This window comes from Scyliorhinus canicula, chromosome 3, assembly GCF_902713615.1.
Source record: "Scyliorhinus canicula chromosome 3, sScyCan1.1, whole genome shotgun sequence".
NCBI lineage: Eukaryota > Metazoa > Chordata > Chondrichthyes > Carcharhiniformes > Scyliorhinidae > Scyliorhinus > Scyliorhinus canicula.
In genome coordinates, this window is record NC_052148.1 from 13,881,527 (window position 1) to 13,904,803 (window position 23,277).

General features: G+C 47.7%; 1 protein-coding gene across 6 annotated transcripts in view; it reads right to left on the reverse strand.

Annotated features, from left to right (window-relative positions):
* Window positions 1-23,277, reverse strand: part of exoc6b (exocyst complex component 6B) — a 658,566-nt gene that overhangs the window by 493,613 nt on the left and 141,676 nt on the right. For all 6 annotated transcript variants that reach the window (XM_038793136.1, XM_038793134.1, XM_038793132.1 and 3 more), the window contains exon 6: window positions 273-477. In XM_038793136.1, the coding sequence (XP_038649064.1) occupies window positions 273-477 (205 nt within the window). The remainder of the gene's footprint in view (window positions 1-272; window positions 478-23,277) is intronic.

Consider the following 23,277-nt stretch of genomic DNA (forward strand, 5'->3'; position numbering starts at 1 on the left):
TCTGAATTTCCCTAATGGGGGAGTTAGCTTTCCTGTATATTCTCTAGCCAATCCCTTAATGATTTTAAACAGCTCAATTAGAACGTCCTTCAAAAATCTAAACACAATGGAATACAAGCCGAGTCTATGCAACCTGCCCTCAGAACTGAATCCGTTTAAATTATGCGGTCAGTCTGAAGGACGCACGCCGGATTCCTTCCAAACAACTCATCACATCCCTTCATCTCCTGTCACAAATGTGTGGTGGTGTCTGTGTGGTGTGGCAGATTCACCTGTTTCATGGCAGTCTCTCCGATTTTGTCCGAATGCTTGCGGATGCTCTCCAGGAAGTCCTTCAGATCAGACATGGAGACTTCCTTTATCTCCTCTCGTAATGTGGGGATATCTTCCACCATTATTGTGCAGAAACGATAAGGATTCACCCGTGGCAAGAATGTGTGTTCCATGTGCTCCATGGTCTTCAATGCAGGATAGTGTCTAATGGGAAGGGGGAAACGTATGTCAGAAAGAGCGCACAAGTGAGAGAAATAGGCTGGGATAGGGAGAGGGAAGAGGGAATCAAACAAAGAGGAACATTGGTCAGTAAGATTGTTTTTTAATCCCACTTTGTCCTGTCAATTTTCTCACCTAAATCCCAAATAACTTGTACTCCACTGCAGCTCCACAGACTAATATTGCCCTGCGCTAGTTCTTTAGAGATGACGGTACTGAACTTGTGTCTGCGTTTGATACCAGTTAAGAGTCAACCACAGTGTTGTGGCACAGGAGTCACACATATAGGCCAGACCAAGTAAATGCAGCACGTTTCCTTCCCCAAAGGACATTCATGATGCAGTTGGATTTTTAACAAACGCTTTCTGGGTCACTTTTACTGACAACTATATTTTTCATCTCCAGAAGTGCAGTTATTGTTTTACAGTAAATGGAACAGCCAAATATACACAGTAAGATCAAAGAGCCAAAGATGAACACCCCGCAAATTTGCTGTGGATGCTGTTGGTCACAAGAGGGCCAAGAGGTGCCCCTGTTTTACGTCAAATGGCGGCAAAGGAGGAGAAGCACTTGAGAAAAGACATGCTTTCAGGGAAACACATCTTGAGTAGTTCCAGAAATGACTGGTCAATTGGTTAAAAAAAAGAATGTACCAGTGATAGAAAATATCCACATTTAAATAAAGGAATTAAGCAAATACTTAGATTGCTTTGTGCCGGACAATAACGTTGAAACAAAGCACTTAAAATAGAGAATCGCTTTCAAAGTCACGTCCACAAATCAAGTCGTTCTCCGACCTATTTTTAATGGCTCGATTTTAAAATTCTTAGCCTCGTTTTTCAAATCCGTCTATGACCGCTTGTGACAGACAGCCCCGTCACAAAATATTTCTCTCACACACAAACATAAAATATAAACATCCTGTCTAGTTACACAAATGTTCGAGCATACATTATTGGGCACTGACTTTGTAAACGGTGATCTATACTATTGTATCCACCTTGTTTGCTGGGGAAGGGAGGCAGAACATTGGTATAGGTTTAGTTATTTCTTTGAATATATAGTAATATGTAGAATATATAGTTTTATGCTATTTGTGGTTTTGTGTATTTATATTCTAACATTCTAGATTAACCTTGATGTTTATAATGTCTCAGGTGGGAACTTCCGGTAGCGGCAATGATCAGCTGAGCCGCACGTTCGGAGGCTCCCGGAAAAAACGGGCTTTGGGGCTTTTTAAAAGGCCCCCAACGGAGCTTGTGAGGCGAATCCCGACGTGGGAAGAGGCCAGGAGTCGCCCCAGAGGTCCCATGGTGGAGACCAGGAGCGGGGCAGGGAGAGAATCGAAGGAGAAAACACCCGGGAAAAATCGGGACCCGAAGGACAAAATGCCGGCCGGCGAAAGTTTTGAAGAGTTGAAGAAGTGGGTCGAGACGACTCTGCTGCGCTGCTTCCAGGAGATGAAAATGGAGCTGCTGGAGTCCATCAAGGTAACCAACGGGGAACTGATGGAGACCCAGACGGCCCAGGGGGCTGCGATCCGGGAGCTGCAGCAGCAGGCCGCCGAGAGGGAGGACGAGGTTGTGGCCGTGGTGGGGAAGGTGGAGGTGAACGAGGCGCTCCATAAAAGGTGGCAGGAGCGGTTCGAGGAGTTGGACAACCGGTCGAGGAGGAAGAATTTACGGATCCTGGGCCTCACGGAGGGGCTGGAGGGGTCGGACCTAGCGGCCTATGTGGTGATGATGCTGAACACGCTGATGGGGGCTGGGTCCTTCCAGGGGCCCCTGGAGTTGGAGGAGGCCCACAGAATTCTGGCTAGGAGGCCCAAGCCGAACGAGCCGCCGCGGGCGGTGTTGGTGAGGTTCCACCGGTTCGTGGACCGTGAGTGTGTGCTGCGGTGGGCCAAGAAGGAGCGGAGCAGCAAATGGGAGAACACGGAGGTGCGGATCTTCCAGGACTGGAGTGCGGAGGTGGCGAGGCGGAGGGCCGGGTTTAACCGGACGAAGGCGGTGCTCCACAGACGGAGGGTGAAGTTCGGCATGTTGCAGCCGGCGCGTCTGTGGGTCACCTATAAGGATCGGCCCATTATTTTGAGTCCCCGGAGGAGGCGTGGGCCTTCGTGCAAGCCGAGAAACTGGACACAAACTGAGGGTCCCCTAGAGGGGGGATGCTGTAGAATACTGTATTTATTTATACTGTATGTGTATTTGCGGGGTTTAGGGTATGAGGTGGGGTGGCCGTAGGGTGGGTGGGGTGATGCCGTATGGGTGTTTTCTTTATGGGTTTTCTAGCAGGAGTTGGGTGGACGGGTTTGGACTGGGGGGGGGGTTACCGGGTTGCTGCTGAAACGGTCAGGAAGGAGCTGGAGGACGCAGGGGGTGCTGGAGGGGGGGGGGAGGTGCCGCCGTGGGAAACTGGCAGAGCGTGGGACGCTGGCCGGGGGTGGGCAAGGGAGGGGGTATGGCTAACCGGCAGGGGAAGGGGGCAGGGAGCCCTCGGATCCGGCTGATAACCTGGAATGTGAGGGGGCTGAATGGGCCGGTCAAGAGGGCCCGAGTAGTTGCGCACCTGAAGGGGCTGAAGGCGGATGTGGCCATGCTCCAGGAGACACACCTGAGAGTGGTGGACCAGGTCCGGCTGAGAAAGGGGTGGGTGGGCCAGGTATTCCACTCAGGGCTGGACGAGAAGAGGAAGGGGGTGGCGATCCTGGTGGGGAAGAAGGTATCATTTGAGGCGTTGAAGGTGGTGGCTGACAGTGGCGGGAGGTACGTGATGGTGAGTGGCAAGCTGCAGGGGGAGCGGGTAGTGTTGGTGAATGTTTATGCCCCAAATTGGGACGACGCGGGGTTCATGCGGCGTATGCTGGGCCGCATTCCGGACCTGGAGGTGGGGGGCCTGATCATAGGGGGAGGCTTTAACACTGTGCTGGATCCCCCATTGGATCGATCCAAGTCCCGGACGGATAGGAGGTCGGCGGCGGCTAAGGTGCTGAGGGGATTTATGGACCAGATGGGGGGGGTGGACCCTTGGAGGCTTGCGAGGCCAAGGGCCAGGGAATACTCGTTTTTCTCCCATGTACATAAGGCCTACTCGAGGATTGACTTTTTTGTCCTGAGCAGGGGGCTGGTGTCGAGGGTGGAGGAAGTGGAATACTCCGCCATTGCCATTTCGGATCATGCCCCGCACTGGATGGACCTCGGGCTGGGGGAAGAGAGGGACCAACGTCCGCTCTGGCGCATGGAGGTGGGGCTGCTGGCAGAGGAGGAGGTGGCCGGGCGGGTCCAGGGGTGTATTGAGAGATACCTCGAGGCCAATGATAACGGGGAGGTTCGGGTGGGGACGGTCTGGGAGGCATTGAAGGCGGTGATGAGGGGGGAATTGATCTCCATCCGAACTCATAGGGAGAGGGGGGAGCAGAGGGAAAGGGAAAGACTGATAGGGGAGATGGTGCAGGTGGATAGGAGATATGCGGAGGCCCCAGAGGAGGGATTGCTGGGGGAGAGGCGTAGCCTTCAGGCCAGATTTGACCTACTGACGACTAGAAAGGCGGAAGCCCAGTGGAGGAAAGCACAGGGGGCGGTGTATGAACACGGGGAGAAGGCGAGCAGGATGCTGGCGCACAAGCTCCGGAAGTGAGACGCGGCCAGGGAGATTGGGGGAGTGAGGGATAGTGCCGGGAAGGTGGTGCGGAGGGGGGTAGAGGTCAATGGGGTCTTCAGGGACTTTTATGGGGAACTGTACCGGTCTGAGCCCCCGGTGGAGGAGGATGGAATGGGGCGCTTCCTGGACAGGTTGCGTTTCCCGAGGGTGGAAGAGGAGCGGGTGGAGGGACTAGGGGCGCCGATCGAGTTGGAGGAGGTTGTGAAAGGGATAGGGAGCATGCAGTCGGGGAAGGCGCCGGGGCCAGACGGGTTTCCGGCAGAATTCTATAAAAAGTATTTGGACCTGTTGGGCCCCATGTTGGTCCGGACCTTTAACGAGGCATGGGGGGGGGCTCTGCCACCAACTATGTCGCGGGCGCTGATTTCCTTGATCCTGAAGCGGGACAAGGACCCTCTGCAGTGTGGATCATATAGGCCGATTTCGTTGCTGAACGCCGACGCTAAGCTGCTGGCAAAGATCCTGGCCACTAGAATAGAGGATTGTGTGCCGGGGGTTATACATGAGGACCAGACGGGGTTTGTGAAGGGAAGGCAGCTGAACACAAATGTGCGAAGACTCCTCAATGTCATTATGATGCCGGCAGTGGAAGGGGAGGCGGAGATAGTGGTGTCGTTGGACGCGGAGAAGGCCTTCGATAGGGTGGAGTGGGAGTACTTGTGGGAGATGTTGGAGAGGATTGGGTTTGGGGAGGGGTTTATTCGGTGGGTGAGGCTGCTCTACGAGGCCCCGATGGCAAGTGTAGCCACGAATAGGAGGAGGTCGGAGTACTTTCGGCTGCATCGGGGGACGAGACAGGGGTGCCCCCTGTCCCCCTTGCTCTTCGCGTTGGCAATTGAGCCCCTGGCCATGGCATTGAGGGAGTCAGGGAACGGGGGGGGGCATCGAGTGACACTGTACGCAGACGACCTGCTGCTGTATGTGGCGGACCCGGTGGGGGGGATGCCGGAGGTGATGAGGATCCTTGGGGAATTCGGGGGTTTCTCGGGGTATAAGCTGAACCTGGGCAAGAGCGAGGTGTTTGTGGTGCATCCGGGGGATCAAGAGGAGGGGATTGGTAGGCTCCCATTGAAGCAGGCAGGGAAGAGCTTCAGGAACCTAGGGGTCCAGGTGGCTGGGAGTTGGGGGGTCCTGCACAAGCTCAACCTCACAAGGTTGGTGGAGCAGATGGAGGAGGGGTTTAAGAGGTGGGATATGTTACCGCTGTCACTGGCGGGGAGGGTGCAGTCCGTCAAGATGACGGTGCTCCCGAGGTTTTTGTTCTTGTTCCAGTGCCTCCCCATCTTTATCCCAAAGGCCTTTTTCAGGAGGGTCAACAGCAGTATCACGGGATTTGTGTGGGCGCATGGGACTCCAAGGGTTTGAAGAGTGTTCCTGGAACAAGGCAGGGATAGGGGGGGCTGGCGTTGCCCAACCTCTGTGGGTACTACTGGGCTGCCAATGCAGCGATGGTGCGTAAGTGGGTAATGGGCGAGGAGGGGGCAGCGTGGAAGAGGATGGAGGCGGCGTCTTGTGTGGGCACGAGCCTGGAAGCGCTAGTAACGGCGCCGTTGCCGCTCCCTCCAACGAGGTATACCACGAGCCCGGTGGTGGCGGCTACCCTCATAATTTGGGGGCAATGGAGACGGCACAGGGGAGAAATGGGGGGCTCGATGGAGTCCCCGATACGGGGGAACCATCGGTTCGTCCCAGGGAGCATTGATTGTGTATTCCGGGGCTGGCACAGGGCAGGGGTTAGGAGGTTGAGGGACCTGTTTGTGGAGGGGAGGTTCGCGAGCGTGGGGGAGTTAGAGGGGAAGTTTGGGCTCCCCCCGGGGAACATGTTTAGGTACATCCAGGTGAGGGCGTTTGCCAGGCAGCAGGTGGAGGGGTTCCCCTTGCTGCCTCCACGGGGGGTGCGGGATAGGGTGCTCTCGGGGGTGTGGGTCGGAGGAGGGAGGATCTCGGACATATACCGGGTGATGCAGGAGGTGGACGAGGCCTCGGTGGAGGAACTGAAGGGTAAATGGGAAGAGGAGCTGGGTGAGGAGATAGAGGAGGGGACATGGGCGGATGCCCTGGAGAGAGTGAATTCCTCCTCTTCCTGTGCGAGGCTTAGCCTCATACAGTTCAAGGTGCTACATATGGCTCACATGACCGGGACGAGGATGAGTAGGTTTTTCAGGGGCGAAGACAGGTGTGCTAGGTGCTCGGGGAGCCCAGCGAACCACGCCCATGTGTTTTGGGCGTGCCCAGCGTTGGGAGAGTTTTGGAAGGGGGTAGCAAAGACGGTGTCGAGGGTGGTGGGATCCAGGGTCGAGCCAGGCTGGGGACTCGCAATTTTTGGGGTGGCAGTGGAGCCGGGAGTGCAGGAGGCGATAGAGGCCGGGGTCCTGGCCTTTGCGTCCCTAGTAGCCCGGCGGAGGATCTTGCTCCAGTGGAAGGATGCGAGGCCCCGAAGCGTGGAGGCCTGGATCTCGGATATGGCGGGGTTCATTAAATTGGAGAGGGTGAAATTTGCCCTGAGGGGATCAGTACAAGGGTTTTTCAGGTGGTGGCAGCCCTTTCTGGACTTCCTAGCGGAATGGTAGGGAAATAGGCCGACAGCAGCAGCAACCCGGGGGGGGGGGGGGGGGGGGGGGGAGAACTGTACACATGGGTTTGTGGAGGGTGCTATCTCTCTCCCTTGTTCTTTTTTCTTTTTCTCTTTTCTCTGTCTTTTGGTTTCTGTTTTGTTTTTTCTTTCCTTTTGTTTGAAGTTGCTCTTGCAGCTGGGGGGGCACTGTTTACGGGGTGTTACCGCGGGTGGACGTTAATAGAGTTATGATATTTATATTTTGTATTTAGTAAAAACTTCAATAAAAATTATTTATAAAAAATATAATGTCTCAGGTGACAATTTAGGTATTCAAATAGTCAATGAGTGGGGTTTAATCTTATTAGTACAGGTCCTCCCCTCTTGAGCGTTGTTTTCTCGCTATGTATGAACTTTTGGGGGCAATAAAGGATCCAGTGGTGGTACAAGGTTTGTGTTTCACCTGCCTTCTTGCCAGCTTTTAACACAATGTCTGCAGTTCATGCTACCGACACTCAGGAAGTTGTGTCATAGTGATAGGGTCTGGAGCGGTATGACACAACTACCCGAGTGTCCGTAGCATGAACTGCAGACATTGTGTTAAAAGTATCCCCTCCGATACAGAGCTGGCAAGAAGGCAGGCGAAACACAAATCTTGTTTAGCACAGGGATAAAGAGCTGGCTTTGAAAGCAGACCAAGGCAGGCCAGCGCACGGTTCGATTCCCGTACCAGCCTCCCCGGACAGGCGCCGGAATGTGGCGACTCGGGGCTTTTCACAGTAACTTCACTGAAGCCTACTCGTGACAATAAGCGATTTTCATTTCATTGTACCACCACTGGATCCTTTATTGCCCCCAAAAGTTCATAACAACAGAAGCAGGAATAAATCATATGGCCCATCGAGCCTGCTCATCATTCAATACAAGTATGGCAGATCTCGGGCTTCAAACCCATTTTCCCCATGAGCTCCCCATATCCCTAAAGTCCTTACGAGACGAAAAATCTGTCTCTCCCAGCCTTAAAGGAGTACAATGATGGAGCGTCCACAACCTTCTGGAGTAGGGAATTCCACAAAACATTCAGTAATTTATCCTTATCTCAGTGCTGAATGATCAACACCTTATCCTAGAGAATGTACCCCCACGTTTTCGATTCCCCGACCAGCAGAGACGGTCTCTCAGCATCTACCCTATCAAGCTCCTTCAGAATCTTTCAGAAGCAAAGGTTATTTATTTTGTTGCCTTTTTGTTGCGGGGATGTTAATGGGGAACGGCCATGAAATAATTTGTTTACAATCTGGAGCCCTGCTTCCAATTTTCCCCAACTGAAACTTATTTTCCTACAAAACAAAACAAATTTAAAATTTAATCGGTCACAGAAATTTAGTCTTGAAGCCAAAGCAAAACAAAAAAAACAAATATTTTCTTTGCATAACAGCATTATATATCCAAACAGAGATTAGGGGGGAAACAAATGTTCGCATCAAATTATATTCTATGGCTGGTAAATCACTTGGAGATACTTAAAAGCATGTCAGCCTTCATGATATGATGAGTTTAAGCATCAATCCGAAGGATTATACTCATTACTACTAATCCAAGCTTCTGTAAAGCCCCCTCCTCTCCACACGTCCACAATCAGCTCCAACAAAGCCTGAGCTTTAATATCATTACAGTCTGTTTCCTCTCTCATTTGAAGACGTCAGCGATGCAATTACTGCTATGAAACATTATTATCCCTCCATCTGTTAACACAGCAGACCCCTCCCACCTTTTTATCCAAAGCTCCTTATCTCAAATTATATCTATCAAGTAACGAAAGCCTTTCAGCGCATTTACAAGGTCCTGACTGTTGGTCCTTTAGGTCAATATTGGAAATTAATCTGAGTTAAATCCTCTCTTGCAGTATCCCCCCCCCACAATCTCCAGTGTTAAGTACTTTATTGATTAAGGCTCTTATTAACATCGGGGCATTGACCTCCGAGCTCGCACAAACAGCAACAGATTTAGAGAGGGGTAAATACTGGGCAGCAGATGCTCTGTGAAATGGCATGCTGCAAAGGAGATGGCTGCATCCTGTCTCGTTTTGAGTTTCGCTTGAACTGAAAACAGAATATTCTGAAAAATATAAAGCAGGTCACCGTCTCAAAGAGAAAGAGACATTGGTACATAAGAAATAGGAGCAGGAACGGATCGTCCGGTTCTGCCATTCAATGTGATCATGGCTGATCTTCAGCATCAACTCTATTTTAAAGCCCACCATAACCACCACTCAAGCTCATCCTACAAGGGAAAGGCTTCCCAGTCACGTTTTAGAACATACAGTGCAGAAGGAGACCATTTGGCCCATCGAGTCTGCACTGACCCACTTGAAGCCCTCACTTCCACCCGACCCCCATAATCCAATAACCCCTCCCAACCTTTTTGGACACTAAGGGCAATTTAGCATGTCCAATCCACCTAACCTGCACGTCTTTGGACTGTGGGAGGAAACCGGTGCACCCGGAGGAAACCCACGCCGATACGGGGAGAACGTGCAGACTCCGCATAGACAGTGGCCCAGCGGGGAATCAAACCTGGGACCCTGGCACTGTGAAGCCACAATGCTAACCACTGTGCTACCGTGCAGCCCAAATGTTTTAGGGGCCCTCCAATTGTAATACGTAAATGTAACAACATGGAAACAATCCATTCTGGCCAACCAGCTTGTGTCAGGGGTTATACTACAAGCAAGCAGTACACTCGCGGCTCCAAACAACCAGCTCCCGTATCCCTTTAATCAGTTTCCCTTCACTCGCTGAGCTGACATCTGAGACCCAGCGAGCGGAAAATGTTGGCGAAGGAAGATGGCGACACAGCACAAATCAAAATGAGGACAGGTCTGCAAAATTCCAAGTGGTTAACGGATTAGTTTGCATGAATCCGAGGTATTCACCAAAGAAATACCTGTGTAGTTCAGCTTCATTTCAGTCTGAGCCTGCAGTAATGCTTGGCACCAGACACCATCAATGAATACAGAAATACAGATGCCACAATTAAAGACTTAACTGCTCCATTGTACTGTGTTCCTTTTGGTTGAACTACTGGGCAGATACTGCCCTCGACCTACTGGACCACGGATACCATAAGGTCCAGGAATTGACTCCTATGAAAGTCTGGCAATTGTATTTCATGATCTCAGAACATTCCGAAGCGTTACAGCCAGTAAACTACTTTTGAACCATAGTCAACTGTTGCAATGTTGGAAATAAGGCAACTATTTTGCACTCAGCAAGCTCCCACAAACAGAAATGAGAGAACAACCAGATGATCTATTTCAGTACTGTTGATTGAAGGATAAGTATTGGCCTGGACACAGCAGTTACTCCCCAGCTCTTATTAAAATAATGCAGTGGTACCTTTTTGAATCTAAGAGGGATGCAAGGATGGATCTTCAATTTAACTAAAAGACAGCATCTCCAACAGTGCATCACTCCGTCAGTAGTGCATTGTAAGTGTCAGTATAGATTCAGTGGTTGAAAATAGCTCTGAGGAAGGAAACCGATACTTTCAGATTCTAGTTTTGCCGATAGCAACTCTGGTCGACCTAACCATGACCCAGAACTTGCGTGAACTGGTTTATTGTATATACTCCAAGTACAGTGAAAACCATTATTGAGACTGCGGGAACATAGAAATGCTTCTAGTTTGTAATTCTGAGCACCAAGACCCACTTATTTTTCCAGGAGCTGTATAAATCATTGTTCTTTTCCTCTTCAAATAAAAACATAGGTTACTGCGGTACTGTAACAATTTAGGATTGGATAGTCAAAGCTGCCTGGAGACTCGGCTCATAACTGTGGCCTTGGCAATATTTCAATTTATTTACGAGTAACTTATGTAACTTTTTTTCTTTTGGGAAAAAGGTTTCAGCAATTTCCATAACTGGTGTTCCTAAAACTGTGCAATTCAGGAGAACCCAATGTGGCAGTCTAATGCTTTGTCAGTGTAATTGCAATGTTACTTCACAGCGCCAGGGTCCCAGGTTCGATTCCCGGCTTGGGTCACTGTCTGCGCAGAGTCTGCACGTTCTCCCCATGTCTGCGTGGGTATTCTCCCGGTGCTCCAGTTTCCTCCCACAAGTCCCGAAAGACATGCTTGCTGGGTGAATTGGACATTCTGAATTCTCCCCCAGAGTACCCGAACAGGCGCTGAAATATGGCAACTAGTGGATTTTCACTGTAACTTCACTGCAGTGTTAATTAATGTAAGCCTACTTGTGACGATAATAAAGATTATTATTATTAATTGCTCAGGTTAGTCAACTCGGAGAATAATTCAATATCATGAGGACAGGGGGAGGGCAGTACAATGCGTGGAGTGACGCCGAGCTTCAGAGGCCAGATCAGGAGTTTCAAAGCACTTCATCGTGACTTCATGAGTTACTCGGAACTTGAGGACTGCTGTGGCAGCAACACAACAGTACTTGTGTGTGCAGCAAGACTATATCCAGCAATAAGAGAGGAATAGCCAATTATACTGTGGTGCTGGGTGAGGAGGAATCTTGGCCATTGTATCAACAGAATGTCCAGCAGTTCTTTGAAAAGATCTTCAACATCTACTGCACAGGCAGGTGAGGCCTCAGTTATGAATCTGATTTGAAGGTTGGTGCCTACAACAATTCAGCAACCTCCCCCACCCCGCCTTTCAAATTAGAGTTAGGCGGGGTGTAAACTGTGAGGATGGAGCAATGAGGTGCAAAGAGATTATAGGCATGTTCAGTGATTGGCAAAAATGTGGCAGAGTATAGTGTGGGGAAGTACAAGGTTATTCACTTTGGTGGTAAGAATGGGAAAACAGAATTTTTTTTTAAACAGGTGCGGAACTTTTAAAGTTGGTGTTTAGACTCGGGTGCATTTGTACAAGGAATGCAGGTACAACAAGCAATTCAGAAGGCAATCATGTTGGTCTTTCATACAAGGTGATTGGAGTAGAAGAATGAGTAAGTCTTGTTACATAATAATCTTTATTCGTGTCACAAGTAGTCTTACATTATCACTGCAATGAAGTTACTGTGAAAGCCCCCTCGTCGCCACACTCTGGCGCCTGTTCGTGTGCACGGAGAGAGAATTCAGATTGTCCAATTCACCTAACCAGAAGGCTTTGGCAAGACCACACTGGGGTACTGCATGCAGTTTTAGTCTAAGGAGGAATATACTTGCCTTGAAGGTGGTATGGGAAGGTTTACTCGATTGAACCCTGGTTGGGAGTTGTCAAATGCTGAGATGCTGAATAAACTGGGCCAATGCCGCCTGGAGTTTCGAAGAATGACAGTTGGTCCTGTTGAGTCTAAACAGTATTGACAGGGTCGAGAGAGTTGTTTCCGCTAGCTGACAAATCAAGAAATGGGGGAACAGCCTCAGGATAAAGGTGAACTGAAATGAAGAGAATTTGTTTCACTCAGAAGATTGCAATCTTTGGAATTTTCGAAGGCAGAGGATTCTGGTTGCTCCATCGTTGAGTACATTCAAGATTGAGATTGACAGATATTTGATCTCTCAGTAAAATTGAAGTTGAGGTGACTTTAAAAGTTCCACACCTTTTCTAAAAAAAATTTGTTTTCCCATTCTTACCACCAAACCTTGTACGTCCCCACATTATACTCTAAAATCTGCCACATTTTTGCCAATCAGTGCCATTATTGCACTGAACAGTGGAGCAGATTCAAGGGGCCACATGGTTTGTATCTGCTCCTATTTCTTATGTTCGTGCACTGAAGTGCAAGCCCAGATGGTGTGTTCAAATCAGTTGAAAGAACATCGATACAAAGAGCTAATATCAGTAAAACTAACCATGAAGCTACGGGATTGTCAAAAAAACCTAACTGGTTCACCAATTTAGGGAAAGAAGCGTACTACCCTTATCCAGTCTGGCCTATACATGATTAGAGTCCAACACCAATAGAGTCAACTCGAACGGTCCCAGAAACCCAACTAATTATATTGAACATCAAGGAGTGAGCCTTGCCAGCGACAACTACACCTAAACATAGATATTTTTAAAATTAATAAATATGCCTCGTTTCTGCTCTAACCTCTCAATTTATTCAAGGGATCTCGAACTTTACCAAATTCTAATTAGAACAATTTAATCATGTATAAATCTCTGAGATTTAAATATGTCCCACTGCTGCTCCACCATTTTCCTAATCCATTAATCTAAACTAAGTCTCCTACTGAAATTAGCTAAATTATAGTTCTATACCTTGATCATCAATAATTTGGCGGGAGGGGGGGGGGGGGGGGAGAGAGAGAGAGAAGTACAATGAGGACTGTTTTCTACTCTATCAGATAAGGCTCAGGAAATTTAATTTGAGGTTTTCGTGATTATAAATGGTTTGACAAACAAGCTGTTTTCCTTTAGTTCAGAATTCAGTGACTTGGGGCCGTTAAGAATCCGAGGAGAGGGTTTCAAGGAGAAAGTTCTTTTTGCAGAGAACTGTTGGCACATGGACTGCTTTGAACAGGGAGAATGTGAGGCACCAAAGGTTTTTTAAAACAAAACTCGAGGAATATTTCAATCAGAGAAAGATAGACTGCTCTGAGAAATTAAGACTTACACCTTCATGACCTCAAGATGTTCCAAAATAATTCGCAACCAATGCAGTCACTTTTGTAATGTAGGAACAGAAGCCAATTGGCACGCAGAAATCTCCCACTAACAGCAATGTAATAATGACCACATCATCTTTTAGGGATGATGGTTTAGGGATAAATATTGGTGTAGGGACAGAGGAATCAATTATACTCTGTGACGACCCAACACAGACACCACGGACCAAATGTCAATATTCGCCAATATGTCACTCGCTAGACCAAAAAAGAATGGGAAACTTGTTCCCACCACAGAACACGGGTCTTGGATAATCATTGCACTGTATTGAAGAGCTCAGACAATGGATCAGAGATTAGTTAGACACTGTTAACCAACTGGAGACAACGCTGTCAGACGATGAGGTGAGGCAATTGGAGGCACAGTTAAGTAGCAAAGCTCCTTAATATGAATGGGTTACTGCTCACTCAGGTACACAAATTCAAGACTGCAACAGCAAAACATTTTGGTTTTTGCAGTCGGATAACTTGTATTATATTATTATAATGCAGTAACAAATAGTATTTGCAGAAACGCTTCATTATTATGATTTTACCGCAATATAATGTTTCCATTGTTGTCCAGAATACTACAAAATATAACATTTTAACTGCTCAAGGGAAAAAGAATGCAAAGCCAAGAAGGCGCATCAGCCTTCTCTCATATCCATAACCCCCAGCTCCAGTTCGACTGTCTCAAGGGGAGGGCCTCAGTACATACTTTCCCATGAGATGTTGGCAAACACAACAAGTATTGGAGTCGCCTCCACATTGTGCCCGTCTGCTGCATAACACTCTGCACGACACAGCAAGGATTCAGTTCCGGACCCAGACACCCCCAGCAGTTCACATGCCTTTCCCAATCTACACATTCAGTGATGTGGTTTAAGAAAAATTGTGCAAATATTTAGAACAGTTTTTGAGCAAGATTTCTGTGAACACAGTTCCTTCGTTCAAATTAACCAGCTAAAGACCAAAGAATTTACCTCAACGCTACCTGCTTAAGATCCAGGATGGATTACCCATTAGCTGATCTCAATCGGGGTGAGAAGATGAGTCTTAATTTCCCCCCGCCTCGCCTCCATCCCACTCGGCTAGATAAGGAGGAATGGGTGGAATTTGCTAAGATTGTCATTCAGTTTAGTGCTGAGCCAGGTTGCGATGCAGTGTACATTCGAAAAACTCACCTGGCCTCACACATGCAGAAGTAGGCACCATTGGTGAGTGTTACAGGAAGAACAGTTAGTGGCCAAGTTAACTGCAACGTTATTAAGCACCAATGGCATCATAAAAGAAAATGCAGGGAAGTGAAAGAAAACAGGAGAACAAGAAGCCAGATTTCACTGGAGCAAGAATCTTGTGGATGTTTAGATTGTTAAAAATACATTACTGGTACGACAAGCTGCTAACAGTGGATCGAGAGCAACAGTGAGACTGAAGTGGTCATAAATAAATAGAGGAAGGAATGAGCAGAAGTGAAGGGCCTGTACTGCGCTGTAATGTTCTATGTTCTATGTATGTCAAAGTTAGTGAATTCAACATCACTCTGGGTAAGAGAAATAGAGGAAAGAAATATAGGGTTCAGACAAAAGAAAAGGACTACTTCAAAAATGTCTAATGTCACATTCAGATATTTTAGGGCCTTTAGTTTGGGGACTGAATTTTCTCAAATATGAAGTCATGGACGCACCTGGTTTGAGAAGCTGGTAAAACACACCTGAAAAAGTCACTTCAATTCAAAGGATGGCCCATGTTGTTTACGAAGGTCAGAATTGGAAGTGGGGAAACAATAATCAATAGATGGTCCTCTTGGTTTCAGAATGGAGCCAATGAGTCTGGTCAGATTGCAGTTGTCCCCATTAAAATATATAGTTATGCATGCTATTTCCTCAGGAAAGAAAGGTTGGAAATCAACTGATAAACAAGAGGTCATAAAATATCCATATATTTTTCAGCTCATAAGATAGATTTGGGAATCAGATCAAATTTCTATCTGGGACATCTCAGGCTCCATAGGGATGGATTGCAGGGAGGCATTCTTTTCTGTTTTGGGTTCAACTGTGTGAAATGAGAGACACCACAGTCCCAGAGGGCCAAATGCTGCTCTCTCTTTGAGAGAGAGAGAGAGCTCACTGGGGGTGATTTAACGTGAGGGTCACCACACCTCAGGTGAGGGACAAGGTTGAGACGGCAATGGTAACCTTCATGGTAACCTCAGCTGATACGGGAATTGAGCCCCTATTGTTGGCGCGCTCTGCATCACAAACCAGCAGTCGAGCTAGCTGAGCTAATGACTCCTCACAGAAGCAAGCAGTCAGAGCTTGGAAACAGATTTCAAATAAGAGAGCGAATCTGCCAGGAGCAGACGACCAGGACCAGAGGGCTTTCAGAAACCAAAGGTGTGTTCTTATGGGCAGCATGATAGCACAATGGTTAGCACTGTTGCTTCACAGCTGCAGGGTCCCAGGTACGACACCCGGCTTGGGTCACTGTCTGTGCGTAGTCTGCACATTCTCCCCGTGTCTGCGTGGGTTTCCTCCGGGTGCTCCGGTTTCCTCTCACAAGTCCCGAAAGACGTACTGTCAGGTGAAATGGACATTCTGAATTCTCCCTCTGTGTACCCGAACAGGTGTCAGAATGTGGCGACTAGGGGCTTTTCACAGTAACTTCATTGTAGTGTTAATGTACGCCTACTTGTGACAATAAAGATTATTATATTTGACGTCACTAAGCCAGAAGGCAATGAAGCCCAGCTTCATTGTGATTGAAGAGAATTAGAGGGTCGCCGGGCCAGAATCTGGTGGAAGGGTCCTTAGAAATCTCATACCTCGGAGAATAGAAGGAGCACCGAGGAGAGTCAAAGTAAATTCCCAAGAGCTGTGGCACACCTGGTTTAGGTATGGTTGAGGGGCTGGTTTAGCACCGTGGGCTAAAAAGCTGGCTTGTAATGCAGACCGTGACCAGCAGCACGGGTTGAATTCCCGTAATGGCCTCCCGAACAGGCGTCAGAATGTGTAACTTCATTGAAGCCTACTTGTGACAATAAGCGATTATTATTATTATTACACCTTGATGTGGGCCCAATTGAAGTGAAGGGATCGTCAAAATCATGTAAAGCTGAGGTGAACTCTCGGGTGAAAATGAAAGTTGAACAAGAAATGCGCTGGTAAGATTCTCACGTTTTTTGAGTGTTCAAAAAAAAACTTTTAATATTGTTATTCAGAAAATTTTCAATCATAACATACAAGATGGTCAAACAAACGTACACAATTTTTATAAAAATATCCCCACAACCCAGCTCCCCCATCCCATATTTACCCTGAACACCCCCCACCCCAACCCAACAACCCTCCGAACAACCACTCCTCCGGAATTGCTGACAATAACCAGTTCCTTAAAGAGATGATGACCTCTGGATGGACTCCCGAGGAGGGGACCGCATCACATTCAGAAGTCTCATGTTGGCCAACTGACAGCCCTTAACAAAACCAGTCTGATCCTCAAACATTACCCCCAGCAGGCACCCCTCCAAATAGGTTTCCAGCACCTTAGCCAACAGCTTTGAGTCTGCATTCAAGAGAGAAATGGGTCGATATGGCCCACAATCCATGGATCTTTATCATTTTTTATGATTATGGAGATCGATGCCTGCGCCAGTGTGGTCGGTAACACCCCTCTGGGACTGATAATTATTAAACATTTCAACAGGTATGGCCCCAACATAGTTGCAAACTGTTTCTCAAACTCCACAGGGAATCCGTCAGGGTCTGGGGAATTCATTGACTGCGTTGAACAAATACAATTCATAATTTCCTTACGTCCAAGCGGTGGCACCTCTCGCTCCTGCCCTCTTTTCCTTTCCACCACCAGAGGACCAACCCATCGAGAAACTATACCATAATCGAGTCTTCCACCTTGTACAGTCTACTATTAGCCACCAAAAAGGTCACCCTCCTATTGGTCAGCACCTTGGTCTGCTTGCCCTCGCATCAAAACATGAGTGGAACACTTGCCCCACCCACCCTTTCCGCAGTCTTGTCTGGTCCCAAACTCTCAATGTGCCTCTTTCAAGAAAACCACATTCGCCTTCAAACACTCCAGATGGGTTAACAATCGGGACCTCCTCACGTTCCATGTAACCTACCTGTTTGGAGGCCTTTTCCCCCCACTACTATGATCAGCACCCAGCTTATCCTAGAATTTACAGTGCAGAAGGAGGCCATTTGGCCCATTGAGTCTGCACCGGCTCTTGGAAAGAGCACCCCTACTTAAGCCCATGTCTCTACCCTATCCCCGTAACCCCACCTAATCATTTTTGGACACTGTGGGCAATTTAGCATAGCCAATCCATCTAACCTGCATATCTTTGGACTGTGGGAGGAAACCGGAGCACCCGGAGGAAACCCACGCACACATGGGGTGAACGTGCAGACTCCGCATGGACAGTGACCCAATCCGGGAATCGAACCTGGGGCCTGGGAGCTGTGAAGCAACAGTACTAACCACTGTGCTACCCGCTTCTGGCCCACCAAAGTGGCCACTGTAAACCCCCGCCCCCCCAGCGACCAGCACATAAACCAAGAAACCTCATCGTCAGCAATCTGCCCTCTCTTCCCTTCGGTTCCACCCCCACCCCCTTCTCTCCCATCCCGAACAAAGAAAACCCAACCTCGGCTCATTACCTTAACGAACAAAAGACACAAACCCCCTACCAGAACCCAACTTCAACATCAAACATTTCAGGAAGGAAAGGTATATACCTACAACCAATCCCTCTCCCCCAAACATTTCCACCAATACAGTAAGACGACAAAAAAATCACCGATCCAGAAAAAAAGGGTAAAGAAATTGCTAAAACACATTAAAAAAACCAACAGTCAGGTGCAGCCAACGACTTCATTAAATTCTCCCCTCGTCCATGCTTCTTCACAAGTCTTTCACCTCCTTCAGCGTGTCGAAATAATAGTCCTGATCTCGGAATGTGACCCGAAGGCGAGTTGTGGACATCACTCCAAAACGCATCTTGCTCTTGCAAAGAACCACCTTGGCCTTGTAAAACCCTGCACGCCCTTTCGCCAGTTCTGCCCCTACGTCCTCATCAACTGTGACGCGATGGTTCTCCTAACTACATTCTCAAGTGTCCTTCTTCCACCTCAGCATCCTCTCCTTATCCAAGTATCTGTGGAATTGAACTATAATCACCCGTAGTGGCTCTCCAGACCAGGGCTTCTGTCTCAACGACCGGTGGACCCGGTCCACTTTGGGAGGGTTGGCGAAGACCCCCTCCCCACCAACTTCCCAAATATCTTTGTCACACGCTCCGAGGCACTTGGACCTTCTATGCCCTCCGGCAGCCCGATGATCCTCAAAATTCTGGCATCTGGAGCGATTCTCCAGGTCAACAGCCTTGGCCTTCAATATATCTTCTGTCTCTCCGCCAACATTGTCACCTTTGCCTCCAAGAGACAATTCAATCACTATGCTTCATGACTGTCACCAGCACCTTCCGGATCGTCAGGCCCTGTACCACCCTGTCCAAAGTGACACGAATGGGTGCGATCGCCACCTCAATCGCCTTTGCCAGATCATCAGAGACCGCTCGTCTCTTTTCCTAAACTTTCTAGGTGAGAGTTTGATTGGCAAGTATTAACAAGTGGCACACATGCGCACAAAAATGGTCACTTTGCTAGAGTACTGGAGGTGATCATCGAACCAGTCTTCAGGAGAGAAGGGAAGGGAGAAGAAAATTTTAACGGGTAATTTACAGTCGCCCAGGAAAAGAGCTGTCACCCAGCCATTCATGATGCCATCGTTCAGATGCTCCTTACTCAACAGGTGCCAGGTACAGGTAGCACGACTGGTTAAGTTCAGTAAACGCTTCCAAATGTTTAGCAATCAATGCTTTAAATATCCCAATCGCTACCACAGCCAGAACAATCAGGCCGACTTAGCAGTGAGACCATTCCAGACTCCGGCGGAAAAAAATTGCACAGCTTAGTGATAAGCTATACAAAAAAATCTCTGTTGTTAGGAAATTGAACAGTGGCTTCCATTTAAGGGTATAACCATTATACAAGGCAGTGTGAAATCTAGGGCAAGGGTTTAGAACTCTTATGGCCAGAAGCTGATAATCAGGTTTGATTGCAACCCAGTAATAACATTTTTGAACTGCAGAGAATCATTGCTTTTATTCCACTCAGATTAATGTTATTACTTCAGCGCCTTAAGTGTATTGGTCTTCAAGGACACCCTGAAAGCTTTCATTTTATCACCCAAATCGCCACGTCACAAATCTAATGATGGCCTGGACAAGCGAGCGCCATTTGGATTGATCACTTCATCATTAAAAAGCCACCTTCGACAATGAAGCACTCCCTGGGGTGACACCCAAAGGTATGCACTCAACCCCAGGGTGGGGCTTTGACCCAGGAAAGTTTCCACTCTGAAGTGAAGCACACCACCAGTTTTACTGCCCTGTCAAAATCCTGGCAATTCTGAAGACTTGTGCTCCAGAAGTAGCAACAATCTCAAGCCATGCTGGTCCAACGCAGCTACAGCACTGGGAGCTATCTGGCAACGTGGAAAATTGCCCAAGTACGTCCTGTCCACAAAAGCAGAAATTCAATTCGGCCAATCATTGCCCCAGTTCACTCGCAATCATCAGCAAAAAGATGGAGGGTGTCATCCACAGTTCTATTAAGAGGCATTTCATCAACAATAACCTATTTACCGATACTCTGTTTGGGTTCTGCCAGGGACACACAGCTCCTGGCTTCATCACAACCTTGATTCAAACATGAACAAAAAGAACTGAATTCAAGAGATAAGGTGAGAGTGAAATAGCATTGACGCCAAAGCAGAATTTGACTGGAGTGTAGCATCAAGGAGCCCCAGCAAAGCTGAATGAATTGGGACTCACGGGGAAATCCCTCAACTGCTTGGAGTTATACTTGACGTATCTCAGTCGATCATTGCAGGAGTTCCTCAGGCAAAGTATTCTGGGCCTAACCCTCTTCAGCCGGTTCATCAATTAACTTTCTCCATTATAAGGTCAAAAGTGAAGATGTTTAATGATGATTGCAGTGTTCAGCACCATGCACAACTCCACAGATGCTGAAGCAGTCCATTCCAAACACAGAAAGAAATTGAGCCACATTCAGGCTTGGGCAGATAACTGGTAAGCGATGGGAGTGCCAGACAACTGTTACGATGGGTCCACAAGCAAGGTCCCCCCATTTTGGGATTCTGGATGAGATACCCCAGAATAGTTCTGTTCATATATTTGGGATGGAGGAGAAAGAGGATGAACTGGCTCCCCTTCTTGATTTAACCTCTTCGGTTGGTCACAACAAGTTTAATTTAAAAAGGATCCCTTCCTCTACCTATTCCCAGTAGTCCAAGTGTATTAATGTTTTAAAAGGAGTCAATTTAACCAGACATTTTTGGGTGAAAGAGTTTATTGTTTACTAAAACGTGAGAAGAAAATAATAAAATGTAGCACACATCTATCCATACAGAAAGATTAGAAATGAGAAGTGAGTTCAAAAAATTAAAAAAAGATATGCAAATCAGTCTTTGGCTTGCCCATGGTGAAACATTGATTTTGGTGGCACGGTAGCACAGTGGTTAGCACTGTTGCTTCACAGTGCTAGGGTCCCAAGTTCGATTCCCGGCTTGGGTCACTGTCTGTGCGGAGTCTGCACGTTGTGTCTGTGTGGGTTTCCTCCGGGTGCTCCGGTTTCCTCCCACAAGTCCCGAAAGACGTGTTTGTTAGGTGAATTGGACATTCTGAATTCTCCCTCTGTGTACCCGAACAGGCGCCGGAATGTGGCGACGAGGGGATTTTCACAGTAACTTCATTGCAGTGTTAATGTAAGCCTACTTGTGACACTAATAAAGATTATTATTCTCAGAGGGACGGGCAACAAATGCTGGCCTAATCAGCGACGTTCACATCCCAAGAATTCAAACAAATGAATGAGGGGAACCCCTGGAAGGGAAAACACCAGTAAAGGTCCAGAAACACCACATGCATTGTCTACGACAAGTCAACCAAACTGGTTGCAGCAGTATGCTCCTGAACTGCTATTTCTCACCTCCACGCTGGCCACGATTTGGACCTTTAGCAAAGATTTGTCCAGATACAACTACAATCTTAATGTGGGGGGGGTGCGAGAGAGTGGGTGAAAATATATCAAAAATGACACGGGGGAGGGTGGGGGAGACTGATAATTGTCCCAGACTGTCGATAACATATCTCCTTTCTCTCGTGCACCCCATTAACAGGCAGGAAAACGGCAACCGCCTATTTTAAAATGCTGAATTCTAAGCATGAGTGGGGCATGGACAACTTGACATTTTAAACTACACACAGTCAAACCAGTAACTCAACATCCACAGTGTTGTACAATGGTTCCTTTATCCTTTCTCCAATATCTATTTCAATACATGTTCAGAAACAATCAGAATAGCACTCCAGAATATGACTGAATCGCGGTTTTCCCCGTAAAAATGGCTATCAAGGGGTTAACATGGTTTTCAGCTCTTCAAGGAATAAAATGAATTAATTTGTGCTAACAACCACCGACCTAAACATAGAAATCTTAATACAGGATTAAAAATCCTTTAATAATCACCCATAATCTCTACTGTCGGTTCATATTTAAATAATTATTCTTTAATTGAGGTCAGCCCTCCGCAAATCCCCCAAGGGACTCTGTGGCACAATGTGAACTTTGAAGGAGGAGGAAGGGGGGAAAAAAGGCAAAGATTTATAGAACAAATGTTCTGGCTTTCCTCCACGCAGCTCTCCCTCGTTATAACAATTCTTGGGCGATGTGCACATTTTGATGAAAGGTGTGCTGCGGTGAAAGCTGAGCTGCTTGCACAGAAGCACTCATTCAGTTCGGACTCTGAAGGAGAGCTGGGTCCACGATTCTGTCAGCAAAAGCAGGAGGCCAGATGCTGGGGATGAGCCTGGGATCAGGGACGCAGGTCTTCAAAGCCTCTGTGCGAACGAGGCTTTCAGAACACAATGTAAAAGCTGAGGGACGGGCGGGGACACCCAGCCTCGGAACATAGGTCAGAAGGGTCAAATGCCTATCCGATGTGGTGTCGTCACCTCTTGGGGCTGGTCGGGTCTTTTTTTTGGGGGGGGGGGGGGGGGGGGGCAAAGGGGGTATTGGTCGTGGGGTGGAGAAAGTTACTGAACAGCTATCAGTGCATCAGCCATTGTGTCCTAACAACAAAGTCCTTCTGTACAAGTCAGCAAGACAATTGATCACACAGAACAGGTTTCAGCCACGGCTCATGGGGCATCAGTCTGCGTCAGAAAGTTGTGTACTCAATTGGTAGTCGAGAGAGGTGGGAACACCTCGGCAGACAAATCCAGTGAGACCTCACCTGCACTCCAGAGCAGTACTGAGGGAATGCTGCACTGTGAAACAAACTGGAACCTGTCTGCTCTCTCTCAGATGGACTATTCCACAGAAGAGAAGAGTTCTCCTTGGTGTCTTGACATCAATAAACAGCATAAAAGAAAATGCCAGTATCACATTGCTATTGTTGGGATCTTGCGACACAGAAACTGGCCGCCATGTTTCCTTGGAGACAGAGACCAGCGCTTACCAAAATCCGCTTAGGGTATGAATGATGCAGTCACCTGCTGTGTGTGTGGAAGGAATGATGAATCATAGGTCTTAAAAACATCACATAAACCTGTCCAGGCAGAAATGCTGCAGGAGGCACTTCATTTCTGCGCTCAACATCTCTGGGCATCATTGAATGGGTACTCAAAGCAGACATCCCATTTTCAGCTTCACCCGTCATACTAAAGCAGCAGGACAGTAAATGCACTTCGAAAAGTCCTCCTCCAGTTATAAAGCACTTTGGGATGGCTTGAGTGGTGAAAGATGCAATAAAATCACAATTCTTAAAGTCTCC